Source organism: Acanthochromis polyacanthus, chromosome 9 (genome assembly GCF_021347895.1).
Source record: "Acanthochromis polyacanthus isolate Apoly-LR-REF ecotype Palm Island chromosome 9, KAUST_Apoly_ChrSc, whole genome shotgun sequence".
NCBI classification, from domain to species: Eukaryota; Metazoa; Chordata; class Actinopteri; family Pomacentridae; genus Acanthochromis; species Acanthochromis polyacanthus.
The window spans coordinates 21,567,235-21,594,557 of record NC_067121.1 but is presented as its reverse complement, the minus strand read 5'-3'; the positions used below and the strand labels follow the sequence as shown (position 1 = coordinate 21,594,557).

Here is a 27,323-nt window from a genome sequence, read left to right as displayed (position 1 = left end):
TTTATGTAAGGGCTGATTTAATCTGAAATGACAAATCAGAGGACTGGAAGCATGATGTTACATTTTCACATAACATATTTAACTGGACAGTCGGTAATATCAGGAACACAAACCAATCAGCGTGAAGGAAAGGATCTTAGGAGGGACCTGAATAGAATGGCATGGATAGTTTTAACATCCACAAAATTAAAAAATGTAATAAAAAAAAATCATGCCAATTAATGAATTCTACTTTTTTTTTTTTAGTTTTCAAGTAAAAGGACTTACTGTGTGCTTCATTCTAATTCACATATAAAAAAGATAAATATGCCATTTAACCCTTTGTTCTTGAAGAATCAAATCCACTGAACATCATTTACTGTACAGGTGAAGCTGCAAAGTAATAAAGTTACTCAATATAAAAGTTTTACAAATTTACAACAGTAAAATAAAAACAGTTAAATTGTCTGTTATACCCCCCCGACACACAAACAAAAAATATAAATAAAAAAAGCTCTAAACTTAGTTACACTTTGTTCCAAGCATAATTTCCAACTCTATGATGGGATTTAATCCTACTACAGCACGACTGTATTTAACCAGCAAACAAAACTACAATGGAGTTAGCACATTAAGGAAAAGCATTTACCAGCACTGGAATAATTCTGTTGTTTTAAAAGTACAGCTGAAAGTAAAGCAGCCGCCAGAGACGAGTTTCCCTCCTGAACTTGACACCAACAGCGGCCTGAGTGCTGACATTAAACTCTCACTGTGTGTCACCAGTACACTTGGCTGGTTACACAAAAATAAAAATCCTGAAGTGATTAGAGTAGCACAACTTGGCACCACGAGCCATCAAATCCAAATATGTGCATTTTTCATACCCCTTGAAAAACAGGTTTGTCCACTTGATGGAATGAAGTTCTGTTACTTCCTGTTTGTGCTGTGAGAACAAAGGCTGCACGTATCGACTTCTGTCCGACACAGAACTGCCTGCATACCATGCTAGTCACACTTCAAGTAAAAATTCTTGGAGTAGCTTCATTTCATGAAAGTAAAAATGCTTCCCGTCAGTAAGAAGAAAAAAAAAAGATGTTCCACTTTACAACACATTATCATTTGGTAATAACTACTTTTAAACACCATGTAAAACCCTACATGTTGGTATATCTGTAGAGGATGTTGTCTTCACAGGCCACCATCTGAGGGAATGTACAAGACTGGAATGGAGGTCTGTTGTTCTGTGAGGAGTGGCTGGACGGGACTGGAGGATGCTGCTGTCCCCTACAAAGACGTGCTGATTTTCTTGACCTTATTAATTTCCTAGAAAGACAAAAAAAAATATTGCAATACTCCAAATATTTTTATGTAAATTTGGTCAGAGGTACAGACAAATCTACAGCCAAAGATGAAGAAAGCAAGACTATGGAACTTTTGCTCAACAGTGACCACTGTGGTCTAAAGTAGTAACTACAGGACATTGAGAAATTCTGTTTCCCCAAGATTCTTCTAATTTGGATGCATCAAATACATAAAGGTGGCATTCTGAAACGTAATGTGACAGAAGCACAATTATTGTAGACAAGACACACGCAGTTACATAACCCACTTATTCATGTGTTGCCATGCAAATATCAATCGAAAATGTAGTGACCACTGTAATTATTATTCTGCGACGATTGGTGTACGTTTGTCTGTGGGCAATATTACTCACAACTGGGCAAACGGATTTGGATGAAATTTTCAGGGAAGGCCAGAAATGACACAAGGGCCACCTGAGTAGATTTTGCCAGTGATGTGGCTTATCGTCTGGATCCATGGATTTGTTAAAGATTTCTGTATCATTGTGAGATAGCAGCACAGCGTCACTGTAACTACAAGTAAACACTACGTCAGCTGCCTGCTGATGATCACATGACTGTGATCTTACTACAAATCAACCGCTGCCGACTTATCCATCGGAAATGATACAAGAAACAAATGATTAAATTGAGTGTTTCTGAGTCCCATTCATTCCCGCCGCCCGCTACATATTTAGGTCACACGATCCGGTATCCGTACAAAATGTGCACATACATAGCACACGCTTGTGCTCAGTGCAAGGTCATTTTGTTTGTGGGTACATTTATATTAAATGGCCACATTCTATAGTGCCGTGATTTCTGCCATGTTTTGTTTTTGGTTTTTTTCCAAGATTTCAGCCATCGGAAAAGATACAAGGACTGAGCAGCCTTGGCAGAGTACTGCGCTCTCTGAGTGCTTTTCTTGTTTAACAGGCTTTGCCCACATTTATACAGATAACGAAAATGAAAGCTGAAAAGCCTTTTTTTGTTGTGTTTATTGGTTGTTATAAACTTGGAGCTGTAAAGTAAACCTGTTAAGATACGAGTCATACTGAAACCAATAAACTCACATATACTAGGTCCCAATAAAGCTGCTCTCAGTTGTATTTCCATATTTTTCTATTTCTGTTTTGAGACAACTTGAACCAGTGACTGAAGTACTACACATTAAGACTACATGTTAACCAGCAATCACCACATTTCCAAGCTGCAGCTCTGCATCGTAGAAATACTGATTTTATAACCATAAATTCAGCTAAGCTGTATTTAAAGCTGCCTAAAATGAAACAGCCCATTGAAAACAGGGCTAATAGGTTATATGGTCATGATAAAGAAAAAAACACATCTCTGTGGTGTTTTATGCATAGAAATTGAAAGGTATTACAGAGATTTGTGAAACTTTCATTAATTTGTTGAAAAAGAGCACAACATGGGACATTTAAACATTGCTGCCACATAGCAAGTGGAGTATTAAGACTGAAAATGCATCATTTTCCAGAACTCTGTTTTCAGTGTTGATGTGTACACATGAAAAAAAAGACTACAGGAAATGATGTCGTAGACACCTACATTGGTGTTCTGATTGGGTCTTAGTCACTATAGGTCCTTACCAGAAGCTTTCTAAAACATGTATCTAGATGGCAATAAATTTTGTTTTAAAACTGTACTTTGAAAGAAAACATTTCAGAGTGGGGACTGCGCAGTGGGTCAGTGGGTAGCACCGCAGCTAGAAGATCTTTCTTTATGAAGCCTGCATGTTCACCTCGGTCCTGTGGGTTCTTTGGCTTCCTCACACAGTCCAAAAACATGCTGCGGTTAATTGGTAATCCTAAAGTATCTGTAGGTGTGAATGCGAGTGTGATTGTCTGTCTCTACATGTAGCCCTGTGATAGACTGGTGACCTGTCCAGGGTGTCTCCTGCCTTCACTCTAAGCTGGGATAGACTCCAGCTCCCTAATGAGGACTAAGTGGTGTATAGATAATGGATGGATTTCAGTGTGGAGCAATAAAATTCAGAGTAGCACAGCACTTTGTTAAAGAAGAAAAGCACTCAGAGAGGGCAGTACTCTACCAAGGCTGCTGAGTCATGACCTAAATATGTAGCGGGCGGTGGGAATTGATGGAACTCGGAAACACCCCCACATTTTAATCAATTGTTCCTTGCATCATTTCCGCGGGATGAGTCCCGACAAGTCCACAACAGTCAATCTGTAGGAGGATCGCAATCATGTGATCGTCAGCAGGCAGCTGATGGAGGGTTCATTTGTCGTCATAGTTACAGTGACGCTATCTTGGAATGACACAGAAATCTTTAACAAATCCATGGATCCAGACGATAAGCCACATCACTGCCAAAATCTAATCACTTGGTCCTTGTGTCATTTCTGATCTTTCCTGAAAATTTCATCCAAATCCATTAATCCAATTTTGAGTAATGTTGCTAACAGGCAGTAAGACAGACAAACCTAAGCCAATTGTCACATAACTCCGCTGCGTTCCTTCGCAGAGTAAAAACAGAGCTCTTGAGTTATGATTAGACAATTGCTTTTCATGGGAGATGTGTAGCAAACTGTCAACGGAAAAGATGTCACATCTGAAGTCACGGGAATATTGTGTTTATCTCCTTTCTAAAACTACACAGTCTTGCTTTAACTGAACCTTGTTCATGTGAAAACATTAATTCACTGTGTAAAGGTATTAAAATCTTCCTTTACGGAAAAACCATAAAACACTATCTAAGTGTGTTGGTTATTTGATGTAGGTCTGTGTTCTGTAACTCACCTCAAGAAGAGCATTTCTTAACTGCCCATAAGATTCCTCCAAAACATCATTGACAATTATGACATCAAACACACCAGGCTCTTTACCTAGAAGGTGAAACAATTATGCTCAGTCATCATTTTAATATCTATGTGGTTTGAAATTTTTTAATTGTGCTGAGCAAACCATCTACTACTTACTGAACTCCATATCCACCCTAGCTGCACATAAACGCCTCTGGAGACTCTCCTCTGATTCGGTTTTTCTGTCTCTTAAACGTTTTTCCTGGAACAAAAAAAAAAGCAAAGAACAGTTTCAAGCCACATACACTACAGTCCAAAAGGTTTGGGGTCACTCAGACAATTTCAAGATTTCCATGAAAACTCACACATTTATTCATGTGGTAACATAAGTGCACAAGGGTTTTCTAATCATCAATTAGCCTTTCAACACCATTAGCTAACACAGTGTAGCATTAGAACACAGGAGTGATGGTTGCTGGGAATGTTCCTCTGTACCCCTATGGAGATATTCCATTAAAAATCAGCTGTTTCCAGCTAGAACAGTCATTTACCACATTAACAACATCTAGACTGTATTTCTGAATTATTTAATGTTATCTTCATTGAAAAAACTGCTTTTCTTTCAAAAATAAGAACATTTCTAAGTGAGCCCAACCTTTAGAAGGGTAGTGTATGTATTCACAAAGCAGCCAAACCCTCTATTACCAGGATACTGTGGTGTAATGCAGCTGTTCAGGATAATGGAACCTACAGACACATGACCGACATATTGATTCAGTGAAATGTCTTTTCCTCTGTGCTCACCAGGATTTCCATAGACGGCGGCTGGATGGAGATGTAGATGGGATTGAGGTCTGTCCTTTTGATGTTCCTCACACCCTGCATGTCGATGTCAAGGATACAGATGAGGTTCTTGGCCTGGACGTCTTGCACAGCGGCTTTACTCGTCCCGTACATGTTCCCCGAAAACTCTGCGTTCTCGATGAAATCGCCGTTGTCGATCCCTGCCTGCATCACCTCCCGTGTAACGTAATGGTAATCTGAAACCCAACAAAGTACACATACAGCATACACATAAAGAAAACCACAGATTCAGGTTGAGATATTAAAAAAAAAAAAAAGATATTTTAGCGGTTGTGAGAGTGGAGTTACATGCTGTACCTCTGCCATTCTCTTCTCCAGGTCGAGGATTTCTCGTTGTATCTGAGAAATGAGAAGAAATTTGTGTCACAGTCTCTACTGTATTTAAATCTAGAGCTTCAACAGTTTGTCAATCTATTAGCCCATGACAGAACTGAATTTCATTGTTGACTAATCATCTGATTAAGAGATGAACTGTTTTATGCAATAATGTTGGAAAATAGACAAGTCATGAAAATTCTCTTACATTGTGTATTTTAGTATTCATTTTATCTTATCTTTTATTACATTTTAACTCAAGTAACACTTATTTTGTTGCAGCTGTACAATGACAATTGGCCTTGTGCTGAGCACAGGCGTGTGTTAGGCAAGTGTACACTATGTGCGGACACTGAATCGCGTGACCTAAATATGTAGAGAGCGATGGGGAAACTCGGAAACACACCCATAATTTAATCAATTGTTCCTTGTATCATTTCCAATAAGTTGGCAGCGGTGGATTTGTAGTAGGATCGCAATCATGTGATCGTCAGCAGGCAGCTGAGGTAGTGTTCAATTGTTGTCATAGTTACAGTATATATGCATATATATATTTGGGTTTTACAGGGTTACGTGCATAAGTCTGCATCACAAATGTTATTGTTGAATGCTTTCTTTACGAGAACAGACACCGGTGCACTTACGGGAGACACTGAAGCCAAAGACGCTGTCATATTCTTTCATGAGTTTCTTCAACAGAGTGCTCTTGCCTGCCCCCGACGGGCCGCTGAGCACCACAGGCCTGGGTCCAGCCATAGCTGGAAGAGAGGAGGAAAAACAGAGATCACTGAGGGAAACTGCTGGGTGGAGTTGGAGGCAAGGCATAACCGCTGGAATCTGACATGAGTCATCAGCAGAGCACAATTAGGCTGTGCACAAACTTATGATTTAAAAAGTGAAGTCACTATCTGCTAATGGGTAAAATTAGATTTAGTATTTCAAAAAGTCTTTTCTTAAGACTATTTTCCAGAAAATGTGCCTTAAAAATAGTTTAGACAAAATAATAAAGTTAAAGGAGATAACAGAAACAATTCCATGTGTCAGTTCTAATGATTTCTCGAGAAAAATAAGGTTTTATTTTCATAATCGACGAATTACGATGGTGCTGAGTGTAACAATTCCGATGAGCCAACATTTGGAGTTCCCCTGCTGCTTTACAATTTATATTTGCCACAAAACAAACTTTATTCTGAAAAACATAGATATTGACCTACTAAAAACGAGTCGAACTAGATTCAAGAGCATATTGTATAATAAAAACGAAAGGAAATTACAGCCCTTATGCATGTTACCGCGTCCGTCAAAAAATCAAGTCGCGAAAAACAGTACAACAAAACATTCTCTGAAATCAATCAACCCACTGAAATATTTCCGACTGAAAAATAAATCATTTGTGGCTAACAGCCCGTCTGTGATCAAAATATATCGATCATATATAACTAGATCGCTGCCTGTCAAAACATAACGTACATAAGACGTGGTGGTATCTGCTAGATGTATGGCTCCACGTTGATAGGGCATTTGTCAAAAACGTGCCTAGTTTACTATCTTTTCATATGCTTCTATTGTTATGGCAATCATGAAAGTGTAATAAAATGTCCTTTGATTAATGAATAAAAGAATTTGAATTTCTAGATGATTTGTCACACATTTTTACTCCTTAGCAGGTTTTGACTCAGTCACACCACAGCGCACCGACGAGTTCAGACACGCCTCGGTCAGGTGGTAGCCACATGATAAAATGATAAGCCAGCGCTTCTCAAACACAAACCAAATGATGACACCAAAACAGCTCTCAGAAGAGCAGAGGCAATCGACTGATTAGGAAGCTGTGAGGTTGCCATGGTGCTGTGGAGGAGCAATTACTCGCTAATTGGAGAGCCTTCCACTGCTCATGATGTCCGGAAAAAAACGAAGAGCGAAGCAAAACAAGCAGCTCAAACTGAATGACTGCTTTGAATACAAATATCACACTCCTATTCAAGGAAACCACAGCCTCAAACTCTCACAAACTATGTTATGGAGCCATCTATTACCTGAAAAGCTTATGATTAGAGCTGTCTTGCAGAGTTCCTTTGATCAGAACATCTCAGAATTTCTATCCAGAGATACAGTTGTCACACATTTAATCATTTTTTTGTAAAGTTAGCAGAGTGAAGAATGATGTGGCGTCTTCCTTACCTTTCCTCAGAACACACAGCTCTCTAGCAGACAGCAAAAGCGAGTGAACAGAAAGAGTGTGATGGTGTTTGGGTGCGATTGTATACAACAGCAGGAGGGAGGGGAGAAAGAATGAGGGCAGGGCCAGTTTCACTCTCTGGTTGATTTTCTTGTCCAAGATAAATTAAATATCCTATTACCCTGCTATGCTCTGATATTATATGAAGAAAAGTGTGTGTGTTCATCCAAAAGTTCCAACGTCTCATTCTGTGATACAACAATAACATCATGGAACAAAGAGAAAGTGAGCTGGTTTTCATTAACAACTACAGATACTAGCAGCAGAAAACCGCCTATCCTATTAAACTGCTAAAAGAACCAATACCACCAGCACAGATTACTACTTACATCAGTGTCAGGCATCAGTTGGGCTGCAGTTCATATGACACAAAGACATGCTCCGAAATACAAATAAAAATAAGTCGAAGCCATGTTTAAAAATGAAAACAAATGTTCTGGACGATCAAACGCTCTCGTAAATCCTAATTGCTGGGTGTGAAATCACAACTTTATGAGCCTCCTTGTTTCCAGGCAAACCAGATGCAGTGAGGTTGTCTTTGCAGGTGCATCTGACAAGAGCCATTCTCTCCGTCGCCTCTTGAATGCTTCCCGTAAACAGCAAGTCGTGTCCTTGTGACTGTATCGACCTCACTGCCAACGACCGCCACAGGATTCTACTTTGCCATTTTATAACAGCTTCATGTCTCTGAAACTTACAATGATGAAACAAACTGTAAAACATTTGAGAAACTGCAACGAGTGAAACATTTTCGCAAGAGAAATGACTTAATAAATGTTTAGTGAGGAATTATTAATCCATCTATCCATTCACCGCTTAATCCTCATTAGGGTCACAGAGGCCTGGAGTCTATCCCAGCTGACCGAGGGTAACAATTTAGAGTTACCAATTAACCTCAGCGTGTTTCTGGACCGTAGGAGAAAATCCACACATGCACACGGAAAACATGCAAACTCCATGCAGAAAGATCCTGGAAAGGCCAGGACACAAACCAGGGATCTTCTAACTGCAAGGCGAAAGTGCTAACCACCAAATCCCTGTGCAGCCGTAATCATTAATATTGCTGCAAATTAATTTGACTGATCAGTCTATTCAAATATTGAAATTAAGAAGATTTTCACGCATATTGTCGGTTTATGTCACTCCACCATCTCCTCTGACAGGCGCTACAGATCCTGTGCACAAAAACCACCAGACACAAGAACAGCTCCCTCTCCACTTTCATAAACCCTATTAAACAGCTGAGCCATTCTCAGCTAAAATACTGTATTAACGTTCTGTACAAAGCTGCACCAGTACAGTTTTTTGCACTGTGAACAGTATTCTTTGCTTGTTGCACTATTCTCACTTCAGCTATTGCCGTTTTGTACTGTTGTGCATGTACAGTACCGTCCAAAGGTTTGGGGTCACTCAGGCAATTTCATGTTTTCCATGAAAACTCACACTTTTATTCATGTGCTAACATAACTGCACAAGGGTTTTCTAATCATCAATGAGCCTTTCAACACCATTAGCTAACACAATGTCGCATTAGAACACAGGAGTGATGGTTGCTGGAAATGTTCCTCTGTACCTCTATGTAGCTGTTGGGTCATTCCATATCATTTCAACCAGTGTTCCCACCCGACCCTCTCAGATTTTGCTTAGTTTTTACATACATTTAGTTCATTATATATGATGGGAAAATACAAAATTTGAATGCTTTATTGTCATTAGTTTCAAAGTTATGGCCATTTGAAGTAGGTAGGTGGTACCCTAAAATTGCAGCCAAAATTTAAACCTGAAATTTTCGACCATTTTCAGACTTCTATAACTTCTGAACAACAAAAGATAGAGATCTAAAATTTTCAGAATCATTTCACAGTGACCTATAGTCCTCAGAAATGTGAAAATATTTACTTTATATTTATAATTTCATGTTACAGAGAATGACAAAGTTGCGATTTTATCCATCACGAACTTCTAAACTGCTACATTTGGCCACCCATTACACAAAAACTAATCATCATATCCATTAGAAATTTTATGTGGTATAATTTGGCTATCTAAGGATTGGATCTGTATAAAATGAAAGTGCTATGGTATGTAATGCATGAAATATGAACAGCTAAAAATCAAAAATATCTGTCCGACCTTTGGAGTCATTAATTAAAATACATTAAACATAGAAGGGTTATAGAAGCAATTTGTGCTTGGTGTCAAAATTTAGGGAAATTCCTGTAATTTCACATGATGTCTTTTATTTTTTGATACCACCTATCCCATATGCTGATATTGACCTTTGAATCCAAAGGTCAGACAGATATTTTTGATTTTTACCCCAAACTTTTGAACAGTAGTGTGTATTTAGCCAACACTATTAAAAAAAAGATTTTTTTTTCTTTTTACAACATTTCTCAAATTTTACATCCTTTCAAAGCTACAACAACCTGAGTTGACCAAAGTGCTGTACGTGTTATCAGTGAGGCAGCAACAAAAATATGTTCAAAAGGAAGACAAGATCAACACCAATTTTAAAAAAAACTGTGAGACCAATAATTTACTTGTTTTTTTGGTAAGAGTGAGGTCTCTAACCTTGCCAGCAAGTTGATTTCTCGCGATATTTGTGAGTTCACAAATCTCTCAAGAAACCATCTTGCTCCGCTCCCGCATTCACTGTTCGTACAGAGCAAAGTTGGCACGGGCCAATCACACAGCAGTATTCGTGTGTGGGGCGGGATATCCGGGTGTGAAGACGACACCAAGCACCAGTAGATCAAAACAAACATGGCAACGGAGGACAACGATCATGTAGATGCTGCTGTTAAGTGAGTTTTAGCTGAATCTCCTATCGCTTCTTTGAAGGAAGAACAAAGAGAGGCGCTTTGCACATTTCTGGATGGTAAAGATGTTTGTGCTTTTTTACCTACGGGTTTTGGTAAGAGTTTAATCTACCAATTGGCTCCGCTCATTGTGAAGATCCCACGATTGGCTAAAAACAAACCTGTCAGAGGCGGGACATACTGTTGCATTGTTCAATCGGTGCCTCTTTCTTCTGAACGGATTTACATGGAGCGGTCCCAGATTGATATTGTGGAGTACTATCAAGTACTATACAATTATTAATCTGGCTATTGCCAGGTTATGAGGTCTCTTGAGTTACAGTAATTTGGCCTTGAGGAGATTTATGCAGAGTATATTTAAATACCCTCTTTTTAACACAGAGTTAATGCATTTGTCTAATTTCAGCCCTGAGTCAAAGATGACACAATTTTTTTTTGCACAGACATATGTTGGCTGTCAATGAACAATTTAATGACAGCGCTTCTAAAACTTGAAGAGATAAAACAATCCACTCGAGAAGTGACCTTTTGCACTTAACAGCGAGCTACACAGCAACAAATGAGAGCCATGTGAGAGTACAAACAGCACGAGTTGACACTTATTGGAAGCCGCACCGTGCATGACTTTAACCATGTGCACCAGACCTCATGACTAAAGGTAAATTCAAACCATGTGAAATCTGTTAAGTTTCAAAAGTCAAAAGCAGAACTATTTGTCAGGCTAATCAGTCATAAAAATACTTTTCTCAGCTCAAGATAAAACAGAGCACAATATATCACTTCAAAGCAATATTGTTAATAGTTCAGGCTGCCCTGAAATACAGGTGATTAGAGGGTTATGTGGGTAAACTTTCAACCTCCTCATGATTCTCTGTCAAAAAGTGCGATCTCTTCATTCTCACTCGTTATACGTTGTCAGACTCCAAATACTGCACACCTAAACTACAGAAGGAACACTTAACTCATTTTATTACTGCAGGATAAGTGTTATGACGGTCTATAACCTTGTGGCAGAATTATTCGACAGATAAAAAAGAAACTAGATTGCACTTTGGCTCCGTGTTCAGAGCCATAAAGTGTTACTAAAATCTGCAAAAAAAAGTTTGAAAATGGGAAGAAAGAATTAGAACACGCACAATATTGCTGTGTGGCAAGTCAAATAAAGTCTGTTAGTTGTGTTCTATATAAAATGAATTTACCTGAGTAATTCAGATATCAAGAACTAAAACCTACAATATGTAAAATACAAATTTGCCTGACTATAATAAATATTAAGGCTAAGACTTTACAGTATTACTAGAATTGTGTGTTACTATTTTTAGAACATATTTTTCTCTTATTTATATTAGCCCACTGTGTTACAAAAGGTATAAATACAGTTTATTGGCGCATAATGACCTTATGCATGTCAGATCAATAGGAAATATTGGGTACTGTACACACTGGCTCATATATACAGTGAGTGTCTATTGACGAGCTTTTGCAAGTTATAAACCGAACGTATAAAAATCCTGAATAAGAAAAGTTAAACTCCATGTAACATTTCATCAGCTCCCTGAACTTAAACCAGCTCGGTAAACACAAGAACCATCTTCTCCTGCAAAGCAGCAGCAGCACTCCAGAAAAGAATGGCAGCAGACATTTCAAACATTATGAGGAGAAAATAAACACAAATATCCCCATTCCTACCTGAAAACGCCCTGGAAAAATACCTCATGTACATCGGGAGTTACGTTAATCCAAGAGTTTGAGGTCGTCTCCGAAGGATTTTCTACCTCCTCTTCTCGGTGTCTTGGCTGTGGGAGCCATTACATTAAACTGTGTTGCCTACGTCATCACTACAGGCCAAAACACCATCACGCTACGTTCACGACAAACATACGAAATTAACCATAGAAACATTTAACTAAATAGACAAGCAAGTGCCACCATTTTAAACATATTTATGTAATCGACCATAGATCATATCTATGTAATCGACTGGTGGCCACAGCTTCTTCCGTAATGAAGTTTCGCACATGCGCACGGTCAGGGACTCGTGCTACCTGTTTGTCTCAGCATAGTAACATTTAGTGTAAAGATAGCTTAGCGCTGTTTTTCCCACAACTATCCTTACTTCGCGTTGACAATACTTCCGAAAACAGCTGTTAAAAGTAGTGTCCGAATTAACACTATCACCAGGAAACACGTTGCTCTGGTCAACATAGGAACTTACCGCAAAACTCCCCGGATGAGTGAATGCTGAAGGCCTGACCAATCGCGTTGCTCGTGTGCTAATGTGGCTAAAGCTAGCGGTCTGAGCTAACTGCTTTTCTGTGCAGCCGTCGAGCCAACGTTCGGCGACTAAAATGTTTGGGTCCTCGAGATCCGGAGGGGCGAGAGGAGGGCAGGACCACTTCAACTGGGATGACGTGAAAGTCGACAAACACAGAGAAAATTATCTCGGTAAGTCCGAACACAGGCATAGTCCGCCGCTATCAGCGCTAACCAGAGACGTAGCTGCTAGCGGAGCATGCGAGACATTTTCAAATCGCTGTTCAACTACACACTTTGGCCATACATGCTGCTGTCTCATACCTTTGATTGCGGAGTCCCTCATTACACAGAGTCTGGACTGGTCTAATGACTTGGGTTTGACCGTATACTCAGCAGGTCTCAACTTTCATTGCTTCTTCTCTGAGCAAACACGTAGCCTCTCCGCTGTCTGAGCGCACGCCGCTGTCAGCATGTCAAACAAGAAGTGCGTAGCAGCTACCACAGATGTGACATAAAAGGCCACAAATACAACGTTGCACAACTTATTTTGTAAATTACATGTTGGGGAAACTCGTGATATGGACACGAATGCACAATAAAGGGTTTACTATCGCAGGAGCACCATGTTACCAGCAGAGGTTTTAAAATGTCAAGTTTGTATAACAGGTGACTATGAGGAGGGGATGCTCTCACCAAAGATCACGGTTAAATTTAATTTTCATTCATATGTTAAATTAAAGGTCTAAATAAAAGACCAGCTTTATTTGTGCTGCTGCAGGGAGTTTGGACAGTTACATCCTTAGCTACCAACATCATCATACAGCTCCAATTATCAGTCAGCCTACTTGATCTCTGAGAATTTTTAAAGGGCATATTTAATGAACTGTTTTTAATTGTGCTCTATCATCATTCTGTATTGCATCCATGAATTATATTTGTATGTAGGACTTATATTTGTGAATCAGAAAGTGTTATATATCTCGATGTTATTAAAAAATCTACACATCTAAGGAGCTGCCGAACTCCAAGAGGGGCTTCAACTTTATCTTCATGGCCCTTTCAGACACAAACCCACTTCTATTTAATGAGTTGGCTTCATGTTTGATTTTTGCACCCTGGTCACATTTCCATAAAATCCAGCCATCTTCTTAGTTTAGACCTTTAGATAGTATTACCTACAACCTGTCTGCAGTTCACCATATGGAGGGACTTGTTAGTTAACAGTGACAGGATATTTTAGAAAGCGGCATGTAAGAATAATAAGGAAAATGCATTTTCTGTCCAAAAAAATCCCAATCGTGCTGTACATCATCTTCTAACATCACTATCCTCATTCAAGCAGTATCACTTCTTCTGTGTTGTTTCCAGGGAACTCCTTGATGGCCCCAGTAGGACGATGGCAAAAAGGCAAAGATCTTACGTGGTATGCAAAAGACAAAACGGGCAGAGCAGCTTTGTCCAAAGAAGATGAACTTGCTGCCGTCAAGGCAGCAGAGCATGAGGCACTAATGGCTGCCTTGTATGTAAGGATTTAATTAAAGTAAATTCCAATAAAGTTGCAGGTTTTGGCTGTCAAATGTAATCGTATACCTTCCCATTGTCAATCTAGAGGGCACAAGAATATAAAGCGACAACCAACTGGCTTGACCAAAGAGGTATGTGATATAGGTTATGTTATCTTTAAATAGTCTGATATTGCTAATATGGTTGAATAACTTATGTTTTCTGTAATTGTGATGCCAGGACCTTGTAGAAGTTTGCAGGAGGGAAGAGGCTGATGGTGAAGAGAGAAACGTGGACCGTGTCTCAGGCTTGGGAAGCTCCAGGTAATTTTGTTACAACTCGGCTCTGAAGCTGCAACAAAAACAGGGAGACAACACAGGGTGGCAACTTAAAAAAAAAAAAAAAGTTTTATTGAAGTACAAACTAAGTCAACAAAGGTGCACTGAAGACCTCCAGCCAAACCAGACCCAGGCTGCTGGAGCTCCAGAAGGAAGCAGCCCCTATCAGAGAGCCTGATGCTAGAAATGAGGGGGGCTTTATGTAGTTTGAACCACTTGATCCCAGGTGTGGCTCGATCAGCTGATGACCCTCAGCACCTGAACAGGCACACCTGGTGTCCAAGTGGAGGGTCGTCACAATTTGCTTTATTGTCACCTTCATATGAAGCCATGGTTTTAAGAATGCTCTCAACGTTTGACATCTAACAACCAAATGTAAAAAACAAGAAAATCAGCTGAATTAAGATACTACATAATATAGGTGTAGCCAAGAAAAAATGGTACATTCAACATGTAACAAGAAAAGCAGTCGGAGAGTGCAGTACTCTGCCAAGGCTTCTCAGTCATATCATTTCCAATGGCTGAAATCTTGAAAAAAGTCGTGACAGAAATCATGATATGTGGCCATTTAATATAGATGTACCCCCAAAAAATGACCTTAGGCTAAGCACAGGCGTGTGTTATGCATGTGTATGTTATGTATGGATACCGAATCATGTGACCTAAAAATGTAGCGGGCAGCAGCAATTGATGGGACTCAGAAACACCCCCACAATTTAATCAATTGTTGCTTGTATTATTTCCGATGAATAAGTCCCGACAGGTTTGCAGCGGTGGATTTGTAGTAGGATCACATGATTGTGATCCTACATGTGATTGCTGCCTGCTGACATAAGATGCCAGCAGGCAGCTGATTTAGCATTCACTTGTAGTCATAGTTACAGCGACGCCATGCTGCTATCTCGCAATCGCATAGAAATCTTTAACAAATCCATGGATCCAGACTATGACCCGCATCACTGTCAAAATATAATCACTTGGTCCTTGTCATTTCTGACCTCCTTTGAAAATTTCATCCAAATCCATTAGTCATTTTTGAGTAATGTTACTAACAAACAAACATACGCAGATCTTCACATAACTCCACCGTTCCTTGGCAGAGTAAAAGTGTTTAATCCTGTACAAAATGCATGTGATCCACATATACTAATGTACTGAAAATATTCCAATAAGAGACTGCAACATGCTAACATTAGGTGTTGAGAGGCAATCCCCTACATGTTAAAAGGAATCCTGTAAAGTAGTCCTGAATGTTGGTCTACACTTTTTAAATAATACCTTTCGTATGTAAACGTGGCATTTCACAATATAAATGTTACACATCTTTTTGTTCACTAAGGTCCTAATTTTCGTCTTCATAAGGTAATCTTGTCTTAGGGCAAACAAAATGTGATCAATCAAAAGAAAATGGCAAAATCCATCTCTCTCTCTGACATGAATAAGATTCCTCTTGACATTGATTTGCTGGCAAAAGAGCTGCTTATCTTAATCACTGTGATTGCAAAGTGTCTCATCAACGTTTCCGTCTGCAGCGTAGGGTCACGAAAAATGGTGCTGTCCCAAAAAGAAAAGGAGGCTGCAAAAATGGGCTTACCAGTTTTTACAGTGAGTGTTTTTACTCTCCACTGCTTTTTCAGTTGTTCCTGAACATTTATAGGCTGCTGGTGCAGAAACAGATACTACAGTGTTAGTAGTTCATTGTGATGTTTATTTAATAGGATCTACACTGTAATGCAAAAATTCAACAAATTCTTTCTGTGCAGCACCACAAGACTGAAGGTCGTCCAGAAACCTCAGCGACAAGGGCAACTGAGCATGTAGAAAAACAAGAACTGGAACAACGGTGAGCGTGCATCATGATAGCCACCATGTGTAAGATGTTTGAGATACAAAACAGTTTAGCCGTACCAGGCAAAATGCGACTTTCTATTTGGTTTTCCATGTTTCGTTGAGTAATAAATGATCTCTTCTGTAGGACTGAGAGCAAAAAGAAAAAGAAAGAAAAGAAGAGTAAAAAGGAGAAAAAGAAGAAGGAAAAAAAGAGGAAAAGACAAAGAAGAGACTCGTCGTCCTCGGAGTCAGACGACAACAGAAAGAGGTTGGTTCGTCTCTTCATTTTCAGTTTCTTATCAAAAGCTGGCCCCATGTTAGGATGTAGTTCAAAAGAATGCCTATTTTTTCCAAACCTGGTAACCAATGCCTGGTAACCAATTTTAATTTAGCATTAAAGGCATTCTGTCATTATTTACAATGTATCAATCTACCCTACAGTGTAGATTTGTTCATGTAGCACTCTGTTACAACAGCATGTCAGCACTAGAGGGCACTGAGACACTGTTTTACACACTTAAACTTGAAAATGTGTCTTTTCAATCTGGGGTATCACATGATGTTAGATTTATGCTCTTTATCAGACAGATTGGTAAAGATGGCAGGGATACTGACCGAACAGTGTAATTTATGTGTCTCAATAATCTGTTGTGGTCAAAGTGGAATCATAATATCCTTAACATATGATGGTACTTTACAGGATTCATGAACAGAAGTTGTTCAATGAATTTGTCCTCTCCACAGCGAGTTAAATTCACTTACAGCTGCCATTTAATGTTCTCAGTGACTTTAAAGCTCATGCATCTTCCCCGGCCTCGACAACAACATCTTTCGGGATCCCCACCACACACCCGATCATTGAGTGTTTGTTTCCTTTTACTTTTCAGACCCAGAAAGGACCACCATCATCATAATCCATCATACCGTAGTCAGAGCGGAGCCAGACCCCATGACAGCCATTCAAGGGGGGGGCAAAGGCCGAGCGGGAGAGCTCCCACCCCCATCATCGAGAGCAGCGCCACGACACAGACTCCTCTGACGGGGGGTCTCCTGTCCCCCGTAACCCTGCCAGCCACAAGAAGGCCCCTGCTGGTGCCACACAAAGCCACAGGCGGCGCCATGACACAGACTCGGACGACTAATGTCCTGCCCACCCCACACACACACACACACACACACACACACACACACACACACACACACACACACACAGCCGCCAATTGAAAGACGCATAATTTGGGCAGAGCGCTCTGCAGCAGCTTGACCGGCCCCAAAGACCTCATTCACCCCAGATAGCCAAACGGACTGCGGATGGAAAATACTCCGTAACAGACTTGGGATTATGTTTTACCTCCTCCACTCAATATGGAACAGTGAAAATTTTTTTTTTTTGTCTGTGTTGTTTGGATTGTGTTGACAAGCTTTTCTAAACACATTTTCTGTGATTAAATCATCACATAGTCTGTACTGTCATAACTTGCTGGTTTTTAAAATGTCACCTTAGTTTTTAAAATCCAACGCAACATAAAATATTTTGCAAGGAAAATGAAGTGATCTTTTTATTTCTCTCCGACTTCCGGTAGCTCCATTCAAATCATTTTAACCTCGACTACTGCTGCCACAAGCAGAAAGATTTTCCTGGAAAGGAGTTGTTACATCCTATGACACATATTTAATTACTGTTCTTTACGTGAACATGTCTAATTATTCTAAGGCATCATGTAGGTTTCATAAGTATACAGCTGGCACTTATTCATATTTCTCATGACTTTAAACAGCTGTCTCTCACTTAACTGTTTCATTCAGTATTTTTGATGAAATGCCCCCAAAATGCTCCTTGATGCCTTCTTCATCCTCACACATCCCCTCCATCTCACTGTACCTCTTGCACTACTCAGCAAGTCTGGTCCGTTTCTTTTCTCTGTCATGCCAGCGCTCCTTAATCCCTCATCGTTCTGGGTTCAGCTCCCTGACTGGTGCGACACCATTGGAATGCTCTCCACTGGTCATAATAGAGTGTAGTGTTTGCATTTGCCTTGAATTGGTCTGAAAGAGGGTATTCTGCTGGCTAGCACCTGGGGGGGTACACTAAAAAAGAGCAAGGCATTCATAAAGAAGAGTGCAAAAAACCAGGCTGGTCCTTTTTATATGGCCTAGTACCGTTAGACCGCCACACACAAACCAAGCTGATGAAGCAGCAGGAGAGGAGGCAAGACAAAGCCACCCTATGAGGGACCCAAGATTCAAACTACCTCCCCTTCCACCACTACCATACTCTCTTGCCATGTTTTATAGGCTTGGCTGCATCAGCCATAGCAGTCTAATCAACCTGCAAGAATGCTGTCCTAGATTGCCACCCCAACACAATGCGGAACAGGGTGTGCTCTCCACATAACTGCTTTAACCTAAGCACTGGGTGGTTTCATCACCTTGGGGCATGGCATTTCTTCCAGGGTCAAAGGGTGATAGCTCTGAGAGGTTGTGACACCAATTTGGGGGTTTCTTCTAGTATGTTTCACTTAGGTATCACTATTCCAGAAAGGCTACAACTAATTATGTGTGCCAATTATTACTAACTTTTGTTTTGCATTTTTTTCATCAAGTATATTTTAGATTGTGTCGTTTTTATTTAAAATATCCATTTAATTCAGTTTTAAACTTATTATGCTAAATTTTTCAAATGTAGAAATGTTTCATGAAAATTGTGGGGTTCCTCTTAGTAGACGAACCCAGGCCCGGGGTGGCTAATCGGGAGGACCAGGACAATTCCCGGTGGACCGGTCTGATGTTTGGGTCGCTAGGGCCGGTGTTCAGTCATGGCTCTGGGTTGATCATTATGCTGCTACCGCTGTTCCTGGACCGCCTCCATTGGCAATGGCAGCTCTTTTTTTTATTTTTGCAGACACACAGTGACGTAACACGTCCGTGCACACGGTCAGAGGTGTTAAGAGCCTGACTGTTTTAAAGTGTTTAGGTTTTCTAAACGCTACATTAATGTGAACCAGCGTCTCCACTGACAGTTTTATTAACTAAATGCACCACATTACAGTAACAGAACACACTTCAGCTGTTTACATGAAACTCAACACAAACATCATTAGCTTAATGCTACGTTAGCTTTAATCAGGCTATGACTGAGCAACTACCTCGGTTAGCATCGCTTTACTGGATGCTAACTTTCTTCTCTGGTCAATACAAACACAAAAAAACTCCACCAACATCTGGAGTGCATGGCACGCATTATATCTGACACTACAGTTGCATATAAAGTGCATTAAAAGTGGCACCAATAAGAAAATCTACTTCAAATTGTAAATTTGTAAAACTATAAATGTAATTTCTCGACCTTGAGAAGTTGTTTTGGTCATAAAGTACTAGATTGCTCAATGTTCTTTTGTCATTTTTGTAATATTTTGTTTTGTTTATTTGCTTGACTTGTCATTTGTCTCATGTTTTCTTGTTTGTCGATTTGTTTTGCTTTCTGTCTCGCTTGGGTTTTTTGTCTTATTTTTGTCATCTTGTGTTTTGCTTCGTCGTTGTCTCGTTTGTGTCATTCATCCATTTTTTTTGCCCCTTTGAAACTTTGGCTAATATTTTTTCTTTTTTGTTCTGTTTGTCTCATTTTGTTTCTTGCTTTGTCGTTTTGTCTCATTTCTTAAGCTTGAGATCAAATTGGGCTGAATGTGGCCCCTGAACTGAAATGAGTTTGACACCCCTGACCTTCAGTATATACACCTTAAACTTCAGTAATTTGAATCCAGTGTGAAACTAAATGAACATCAGAGACATTTTGTATCCAGTCACTTTAATTACACTGTATTCTTCCCCACACAAAGCAAAGGCTTTACATAAAAATGTAGATCATCTTAAGATGTCAATATAACATTCAGGCAACGATAAACCATAAAATGTTCAATACAGCCACAAGTAAAGTCACACCCACACCTTTTAGAAATTATTATGGGAAGTAAGAGGCAATGTGTCTTGAATAAAAAGGCAGTTGTGTCGCCTCCTCTTTATTCAAGGAAAATGTGCTGCAAACAAGGAAATTCTGGCACCATATAAAAGATGTTGTTGATTTTGTATTGCCATTGAAATGACAAAAAGGCATAACACCACTGAGCCTTTAGTGAGGACACTCAGCAGCTCCTTATGGTTACCTCTCAGTACACAAAATCAAACAGTTCAAGACTTGTGGGGTAATAGTTCCATTGCTGCCTAATGACTAACACCTAGTAGATGTGCATGCCCTTAAAGACTAACACATCATGCAGTTTTCCCTAAAAATTAGTATTGCAAAGGCAGCACACGATTAACCTGAGACTCTAAAAATACAAAATTCCACTCGACACACTGCCTTCCCAAATACAACAGAGCAGGTAGATGTGAGGCCGCTGCTATATCTCTCAATTCAGGCCAACAAACTCTACAACAAAGGCTGGTATGGTTCACTGACAGGAGTGATGTCAGAACAGAGTACAAATAGTCAATGCCAGTGCTGACTAAAGGGCAGTTTGAGGGGCTGGTACATGTTGTCATCGGCAAAACTAACCATAGTGGCTGCAAGTAGTGCATCAGTGTATAGTTTAGTTCTTTGAAAATGAAAAGCCCCTGAATGATCACACCTTATGGTACATGTGACCAGAAAATAAGTCATTAGATTGCATTGAGGTCCTGGGGCCAATGTGCTGGTAAATTTCTCGCCTCCCGTCTCTCTTTCAGCGCACACATGGCTGTCTAACAGCCGAGAAACAGAAAAATAGAAATACAAAAAGAAATAACCACAGTAGGCTTTTAAAGAGTGCATTAACCTGCCCCATTACCAATTATATTTACAGTTACATCTTAAAAAAAGAGGAAAAAATGCCTTACAAGAAAATATTCCCCCCAACCACAGGCCGGCGTGTTTGTCATGATAAAAGCGAAGGTGAGGGCAGCTCTCAGTACAGAGTAGCTCAGTAGTGCAACACCTTTAAGGCCAATTCATGTTGTCCACATGTGCAAGGGTAAGCGTGATGGAAATTTGATCATCCACACAATTCTGCAGAGGTCTGAACTGTCCAAAACAAATGTTTGCTCTGAGGAGACACTTTTGTAAGGAAATCCTGTGCTCTGTTTACACACCGCACACCTTAGGGACAGTCACAGTGCTGAAGCAAAATCTGTAACCAGCTGCTGTTTCCCCATGTGGGAGATGCAACCAGCTGCACAGCAGACCCTTGTGGACCTGTTGCAATATGAACACAGCCGCATCCACAGTCCATTTATTGCCTGTATACACAGATGTGGAAAGCATGAATTGGCCATAAAAGTAGAGCGCACTGGCTGGAGTAGATTAGTTTCAAGAAATTCTATGATCATTATTGCTTCTGGAGCTGACTAGACAACCAGTCTAGTCCTTCATAGAGTCCGTCTCCAGTGGTGGCACAGGTTGCCTGGATGTACCACTTCCTGTTGCGTAAGGCGTGAAGATTCATTTTGTCTGTGAGTTCTGCTGCATTCATAGCATTTGGCAGATCCTACAAACACACAATGAGAAAACTTTAAAAACCTACCCTGCAAATTCAGCAGGCCAACACAATTAAGTCGCACAAAATCGGTTATGACGTACACCTTCACAGATCAAAGACTTCCACGACTTACTTGTTTGTTGGCAAACACTAGAAGCACAGCATCTCTCAGCTCATCCTCTGCCAACATTCTCAAGAGCTCCTCTCGAGCCTCAGCACATCGCTCTCTGTCGTTGCTGTCCACAACAAAGATGAGACCTGGAGCAGGAGCAAAGGGACAATAAATGAGTGTATGTGATGCAGCTTTTATTTTCATTTTAAAGAGTCCAATCCAAGTAAGATTTGTAAAGTCAGCAAATGCTAGGTGCAACTAAAAATGTACCTTGTGTGTTCTGGAAGTAATGACGCCACAGTGGTCGAATTTTGTCTTGACCACCGACATCCCACACCGTGAAACTGATGTTCTTGTACTCTACTGTCTCAACATTGAAACCTAAGGGGGGAAAACAAACAATCAAAATTTAAACAAAATTGAATTCTCAGGTATAAGGAGAGAATATATGGAAACTGGCTTCCTATTCATTGTGACATAAAATGCATTTGACTTGCCTATTGTGGGAATGGTAGTCACAATCTCTCCAAGTTTAAGCTTGTACAGAATCGTTGTCTTTCCAGCAGCATCCAGACCCACCATGAGTATCCTCATTTCCTTCTTCCCAAACATACTAAAGAGCGATGCAAATATGTTCCCCATGGCTGCTGCTGATGGGAACCTACTTCTGATGAAAAAACCTGTACAAATTTCAAAAACCTGCAGAGAAACAGATCAGGTGTTAGGCACCATATTAGAAGCATTTTGCAGATAAACCTAATCTGCAATAGGTAGAAATGCAGAATATGAACAGTAGTTTCACATGAATTAGCCTCAGTTTGTGTCTCTCACAAACAAATATAAATACTGAAATACTATTTAATAACTTTCATAACATTGAAAACTGAAAAATAGTTTGTTTGCTGCATGAGAAAGTTAGTATAAGTTATTATTAGGTACATTAGTATAGAGCAATGTTTCTTTCTGCATCTAGTGACCTCTGACAGCCAGTAGACCAGAACCATGAAAACATATTTAAACCAAAGGAGCCCTGAAGACACAGGTGTGCTAAACGTTACTGTTAAATACTAACTAGTCGTTATTTTGTAAAGGTCTCGTGCTAGAAAGTAATCATCTGTCAAACTGTAATTATGGGCCACTGTACTGTGCGGTGCTTGTTAAAGCTTAGTTTATTTGTCCATCTGCTTTTGTCCACATCAAAGAGTGACAATATGCAAATACACAAAACTTTATATCAGTGGTAATAGCAATGTTTTTCTGGAACTTTAACATTTCTTAGAACTATATTGCTACCAAATAAGTGTATGCAGTTTATAACCTAAAAAGAAATGACATTCATGATTATATCCACCATTATAGTTTAAGCTGTATGTGTTTGGTATGTTAAATAACCTTGTTGATATTTAGAAAATGAACTGTTCTTTGCATGACTTAGGGATGGGTATTGGATATTCAATTACAAAATTCTGTCTGTTCAAATCATTCGATGAGGTCAAATATTTTGTAAAAATAACCTTTATGAATGAAATCATGTCAGTTTGACACATTATTAGCGCTTCAATGAACTATTAAGTTGCTCGCCAACTATTTTGATGATCAAGTAAAAGGGTTGGGTCATTTTTTTATTAAAACAATTCTACATTCTCTAGTTACAACTTCTTAAATGTGAGTATGTTTCTGATTTATTCTATGGCCTATTGCAGTGACCTGATTATTTTAAACAGAAACACAAATAAACAAAATAAGACATTAGAAGGTGTAAATCGGCTTCGAGAAACACTACTTTTTGACATCTTATAAGACCAAGCAACTAACGAATGAATCCAGGAAAACAGTAATAATAATAACATCAATAATAATCAAAGCAAATGATTCAGTAGCAATGAAAATACTTGTTAGTTGCAGGGCCAGTTAATAACAGTAATCAATAGCAACCACAACTAAATCAACAACAATCAGTCACGATGGACAGGTTGCGGTCACATTTAGGCAACTGGAGAATATTCTAAAAGTTGAAATGGTCCTTTAAAGCTACTTAATCTGTTGAGTGCAACTATACTGATTACAATCTAGGTCCGCAGAGCAGGCACGATAATGCCGATACATCAGAATAGGGGCAAACAGTTTTAGCAGACGATCACATTTTGGCTCAACATTGGTAAAGAAGTATTACTCAGTCAGACAACATGTGAGGACTTGGCAGGTTCACTGCTGCGCTGACATTTTTTTCAAGGTGCGGTGCTAAAAGTTGCCCGACCACGTAAACACACGCCAACGTTAGCTTGCCATGGAGCGATGCTAACACCTATCCGGCTAAGACCAATTATTCACAGTTTATTGTAATGCTGGAATTTATTGAAATGTTGAGACCAATTTAGCGAAGCAGAAATGCGGACACGAGTTAAAAAATAATAAATAATAATCCAAAAACGGCACCACCAACGAAAGGTCGGACTGAGACAAGTTAGCTAACAGTTAATGGGTAAAGTTAGCTCTTTGCTACAAGTCAGTGTTTCTTTGACTATCCTTACCGCAGTCACAAACACACACAACGACTCTGCGTACAAACATTTGGCTTTCGACTACAGTTACTTTTCGTGAAAACTACAGTACACTGACTTGGTAAAAGTCTCTTACACACTTACTCAGTTGATTTGTTTTCTTCCTTCAAGGCGTTTCCTTCCTCAGGAAAATGGCGACATTTTGACACGTCAGAGATTCCGTAAAACTTGTTCAGACTGAGAGGAGTCGCCCCCTGCGGCCGAGCGGAGAATTGCAGCCACAGCAGCAGCCTGCATTGTTCCTCGTGTCGTCCTGCGGGTCAAATTGGCCCGTTATAAAGTTTGAAAATGTGGAACAATATATATTTTTATGTCCATATTTTCAATATTTTTGAATATTTTTGGTCAAAAAAGAGAAATGTTAAAAAATATGTTTCTTTAAAAACGTTCACAAAAAATCAACCAAATTCCAGCAAATTTGGCTGGATTTTGGTTGATTTTTTGTGAATGTTCTTAAAGAAAATATAATAAGTTTTACTGATATATATGTAGTCACTTTAGATCATTTTACGACTTCTTTTGGAAGATTTTTTGAAAATATTTGCAAGAATTTGCTTTCTGAATTTGGGGGATTTTTTTCTTAAATAAAAATTTTAAGGAATTACTGGAATTTTCTTCCTGAAGGTTTTAAAAATTCTCAGAAATTTTTCGGATTTTTTTTCAGCCAGGAAAACAATATTTTTTGGTGCCGGTAAATGAAGACAGCAGGATGATTACGGTACCATAGAACAACTGTAGCTTCCAGCATCCATAACTAAATTACTAACTAAATTACTTAGCTGTTTAGCTAAGTAATTTAAATAAATCAAAGCAAATCAGTGGTTAATGAAACAGTGTAGCTTAACCATAATGATATGTGCTGATACAAGCTACTGTATAAGGAACTCAAACACACACAAACAAATGCTTGCAGCATAATCCTCATTATACATTGTTTATACACCTGCCCATGCCACTCACAGGCTGGTTCAAAAACTGTTTGCAAATGCATCCGGAACCCCCGCTGATTATTCTTACGCCACATATGATTATAGTTTAGCTCATTTCCAACAGTTGTCCTGTTCGGTCCTATATTTCTGCATGTGTCTGCTTATATGTTTGCTGTTGTACAAACTGGTGATTCTGATTTACACAGGACTGAAGATTTCAGTTTTGTTGTCTCAGTTTGATATAATCTGACTCAAATCCATGTGTTCTTCTAATGGAGTATTGAAGACTGTTAAAAACAGTTTTTCACTCTAGTTTTAAACAATTTACTTTCATTTTATAGATTTGCATGAATCAAACAAATTAACTAGTAGAATCTCTGTAAATATCTATGTTAGACATAATAAAACAAGTCAGAACTGTAAATGGCACACACACACACACACACACACACACACACATATATATATATATATATGTGTGTGTGTGTGTGTGTGTGTACACACACACCAAAAAAACTGTACTTTCATACATGGTAAAATGATTTATTCTTTTACAAGTGTTGACCATAAAATGATGCTATTTTCACATTATATTTTTCAGGGGAAAAAAAGTTATTTTATTTATGTTTTTGATGATGTTTAAAATAAAAATTAAGTATATTAAAGTTTGAGAAATAATGAATAGTTTCCAAATAAAACTGTACATAATGTCAACCAGGGACAGCTGGTATAAATGGGCTAACAGGGCTAAGCCCTCACAGGCCAACACAAAAAAGATCAGAAAATTATTTTTTAAATAACTTACATCAGATTGTTTTAAGTTTATATAAAAACAAAGGTAGCAACAGCACCAATCAATCAAAAGAAAAACATAGAATATCTCTAAATGGGCTTATTTTTTACAGCCCCAGCAGATACACTCTGCTTTCATTCATTTCGTTCTTGTAAGTGATTGACAGGTGTCATGTCCCGCCCCCGTGATTTACTGATCATTTGGGCTAACTTCAGTCAGCCCACAGGCCTTGACTTTGACCAATAGCCGCGAGATGACGCAGCAGTGCTGCTATTTGTGCCAGACTTGGGAAGGATGGAGAAAAGGTTAAGCTATGGCGGGCGTTAGCACGAACGAGGTGGATTATTTGCTTTCTTGTCCTTTTTCCTCAATGTCTTTGGAGGAAAAGCTGGAAGTTAAGAGACTGGGATCACATCGGCCGTCGATGTGAGCTTCTTTTCAAATAAGGTAGGCCCATGTTGACCTGTTAAAGGACTGTGACACCTTGTTTTTGCTGAGGCCATCTGTTGTACTGAAGGCGTGTTTTGCACTACATGTCGCCAAACAGTTGTAATAAGACAGTTGCAGCAGGCTATCTGTGGGCAGTCGTTGCAGTTGGAACATGTTTTGTAGTGGTGTGTGTGTTTGTGTGTGTGTGAGTGAGAGAGTGAGTAAGTGAGAGAGAGTGTTGATGTAGAGCACTAAAAAAGTATAGCGTACCTGTAATTGATGTAACTGTGTGTATCATAGGTGATGTTGCTTTTGCAGCTGTGTTAACCATTTAATCGGTATTATGCATTTGTTAGCCCACCCAACAAATTTCACCACCAGCCGCCCCTGATGTCAACATCAAAATTTGTATTTTAATAAATGTAATTTATTCTTGTACTGTATCTTTTACTGCAGCTCTATAGCCGGGGTCTGACTCGTGACATGGTACAGAAGCAAGCACTTGGGTGCTTCAGCTTTTTGCACCAGCAACAAAAGGGCTTGCTGTCTCTGTTTAACTCAATAGATCTAAATAGATTTTGGCAGTGATGTGGCTTATAGTCTGGATCCATGGATTTGTTAAAGCTTTCGGTATCATTGAGAGATAGTACCATGGCGTCACTGTAACTATGACAAGTGAAGACTACGTCAGCTGCCTGCTGACAATCACATGATTGC

General features: G+C 39.4%; 3 protein-coding genes across 4 annotated transcripts; 1 reads left to right on the top strand and 2 right to left on the bottom strand.

Annotated features, from left to right (window-relative positions):
• On the bottom strand, positions 1–12,272 carry guk1a (guanylate kinase 1a). The gene is made up of 7 exons (XM_022213174.2): positions 12,035–12,272; positions 5,929–6,042; positions 5,267–5,308; positions 4,910–5,145; positions 4,283–4,367; positions 4,104–4,189; positions 1–1,302 (listed from the first exon to the last, which is right to left on the bottom strand). The coding sequence occupies exons 1-7, from the start codon at positions 12,066–12,068 to the stop codon at positions 1,264–1,266; spliced, it is 636 nt and encodes a 211-aa protein (XP_022068866.2). The 5' UTR covers positions 12,069–12,272; the 3' UTR covers positions 1–1,263.
• Positions 12,273–12,544: 272 nt separating this feature from the next.
• On the top strand, positions 12,545–17,818 carry c9h1orf35 (chromosome 9 C1orf35 homolog). Its single transcript, XM_022213172.2, is given in 9 exon segments — positions 12,545–12,790; positions 13,970–14,120; positions 14,211–14,256; positions 14,345–14,427; positions 15,975–16,047; positions 16,206–16,285; positions 16,418–16,540; positions 17,160–17,236; positions 17,239–17,818. Coding segments are annotated over 9 exon segments (906 nt in total). The 5' UTR covers positions 12,545–12,693; the 3' UTR covers positions 17,415–17,818.
• A 2,242-nt stretch (positions 17,819–20,060) lies between these two features.
• arf1 (ADP-ribosylation factor 1) lies at positions 20,061–24,683 on the bottom strand. 2 transcript variants are annotated; one of them, XM_022213175.2, is made up of 5 exons: positions 24,540–24,683; positions 22,392–22,593; positions 22,165–22,275; positions 21,916–22,040; positions 20,061–21,791 (listed from the first exon to the last, which is right to left on the bottom strand). In XM_022213175.2, the coding sequence occupies exons 2-5, from the start codon at positions 22,534–22,536 to the stop codon at positions 21,633–21,635; spliced, it is 540 nt and encodes a 179-aa protein (XP_022068867.1). In that variant the 5' UTR covers positions 22,537–22,593; positions 24,540–24,683; the 3' UTR covers positions 20,061–21,632. The 2 variants fall into 2 exon arrangements, with proteins under 2 accessions (XP_022068867.1, XP_022068868.1); XM_022213176.2 differs by lacking the exon at positions 24,540–24,683 and adding an exon at positions 24,426–24,537.
• Positions 24,684–27,323: the final 2,640 nt, after the last annotated feature.

Coding starts and splice junctions, on each gene's coding strand:
- arf1 (XM_022213175.2), bottom strand. CDS start 22,536: ATGGGGAACATATTTGCATCGCTCTTTAGTATGTTTGGGAAGAAGGAA. Junction 22,041..22,164: donor TTACTTCCAGAACACACAAG/GTACATTTTTAG, acceptor CTCCTGCTCCAG/GTCTCATCTTTGTTGTGGAC. Junction 21,792..21,915: donor TAGTGTTTGCCAACAAACAA/GTAAGTCGTGGA, acceptor GTGTGTTTGTAG/GATCTGCCAAATGCTATGAA.
- guk1a (XM_022213174.2), bottom strand. CDS start 12,068: ATGTACATGAGGTATTTTTCCAGGGCGTTTTCAG. Junction 5,309..5,928: donor CTTTGGCTTCAGTGTCTCCC/GTAAGTGCACCG, acceptor CTCATTTCTCAG/ATACAACGAGAAATCCTCGA. Junction 4,368..4,909: donor CGCCGTCTATGGAAATCCTG/GTGAGCACAGAG, acceptor TTTTTGTTCCAG/GAAAAACGTTTAAGAGACAG.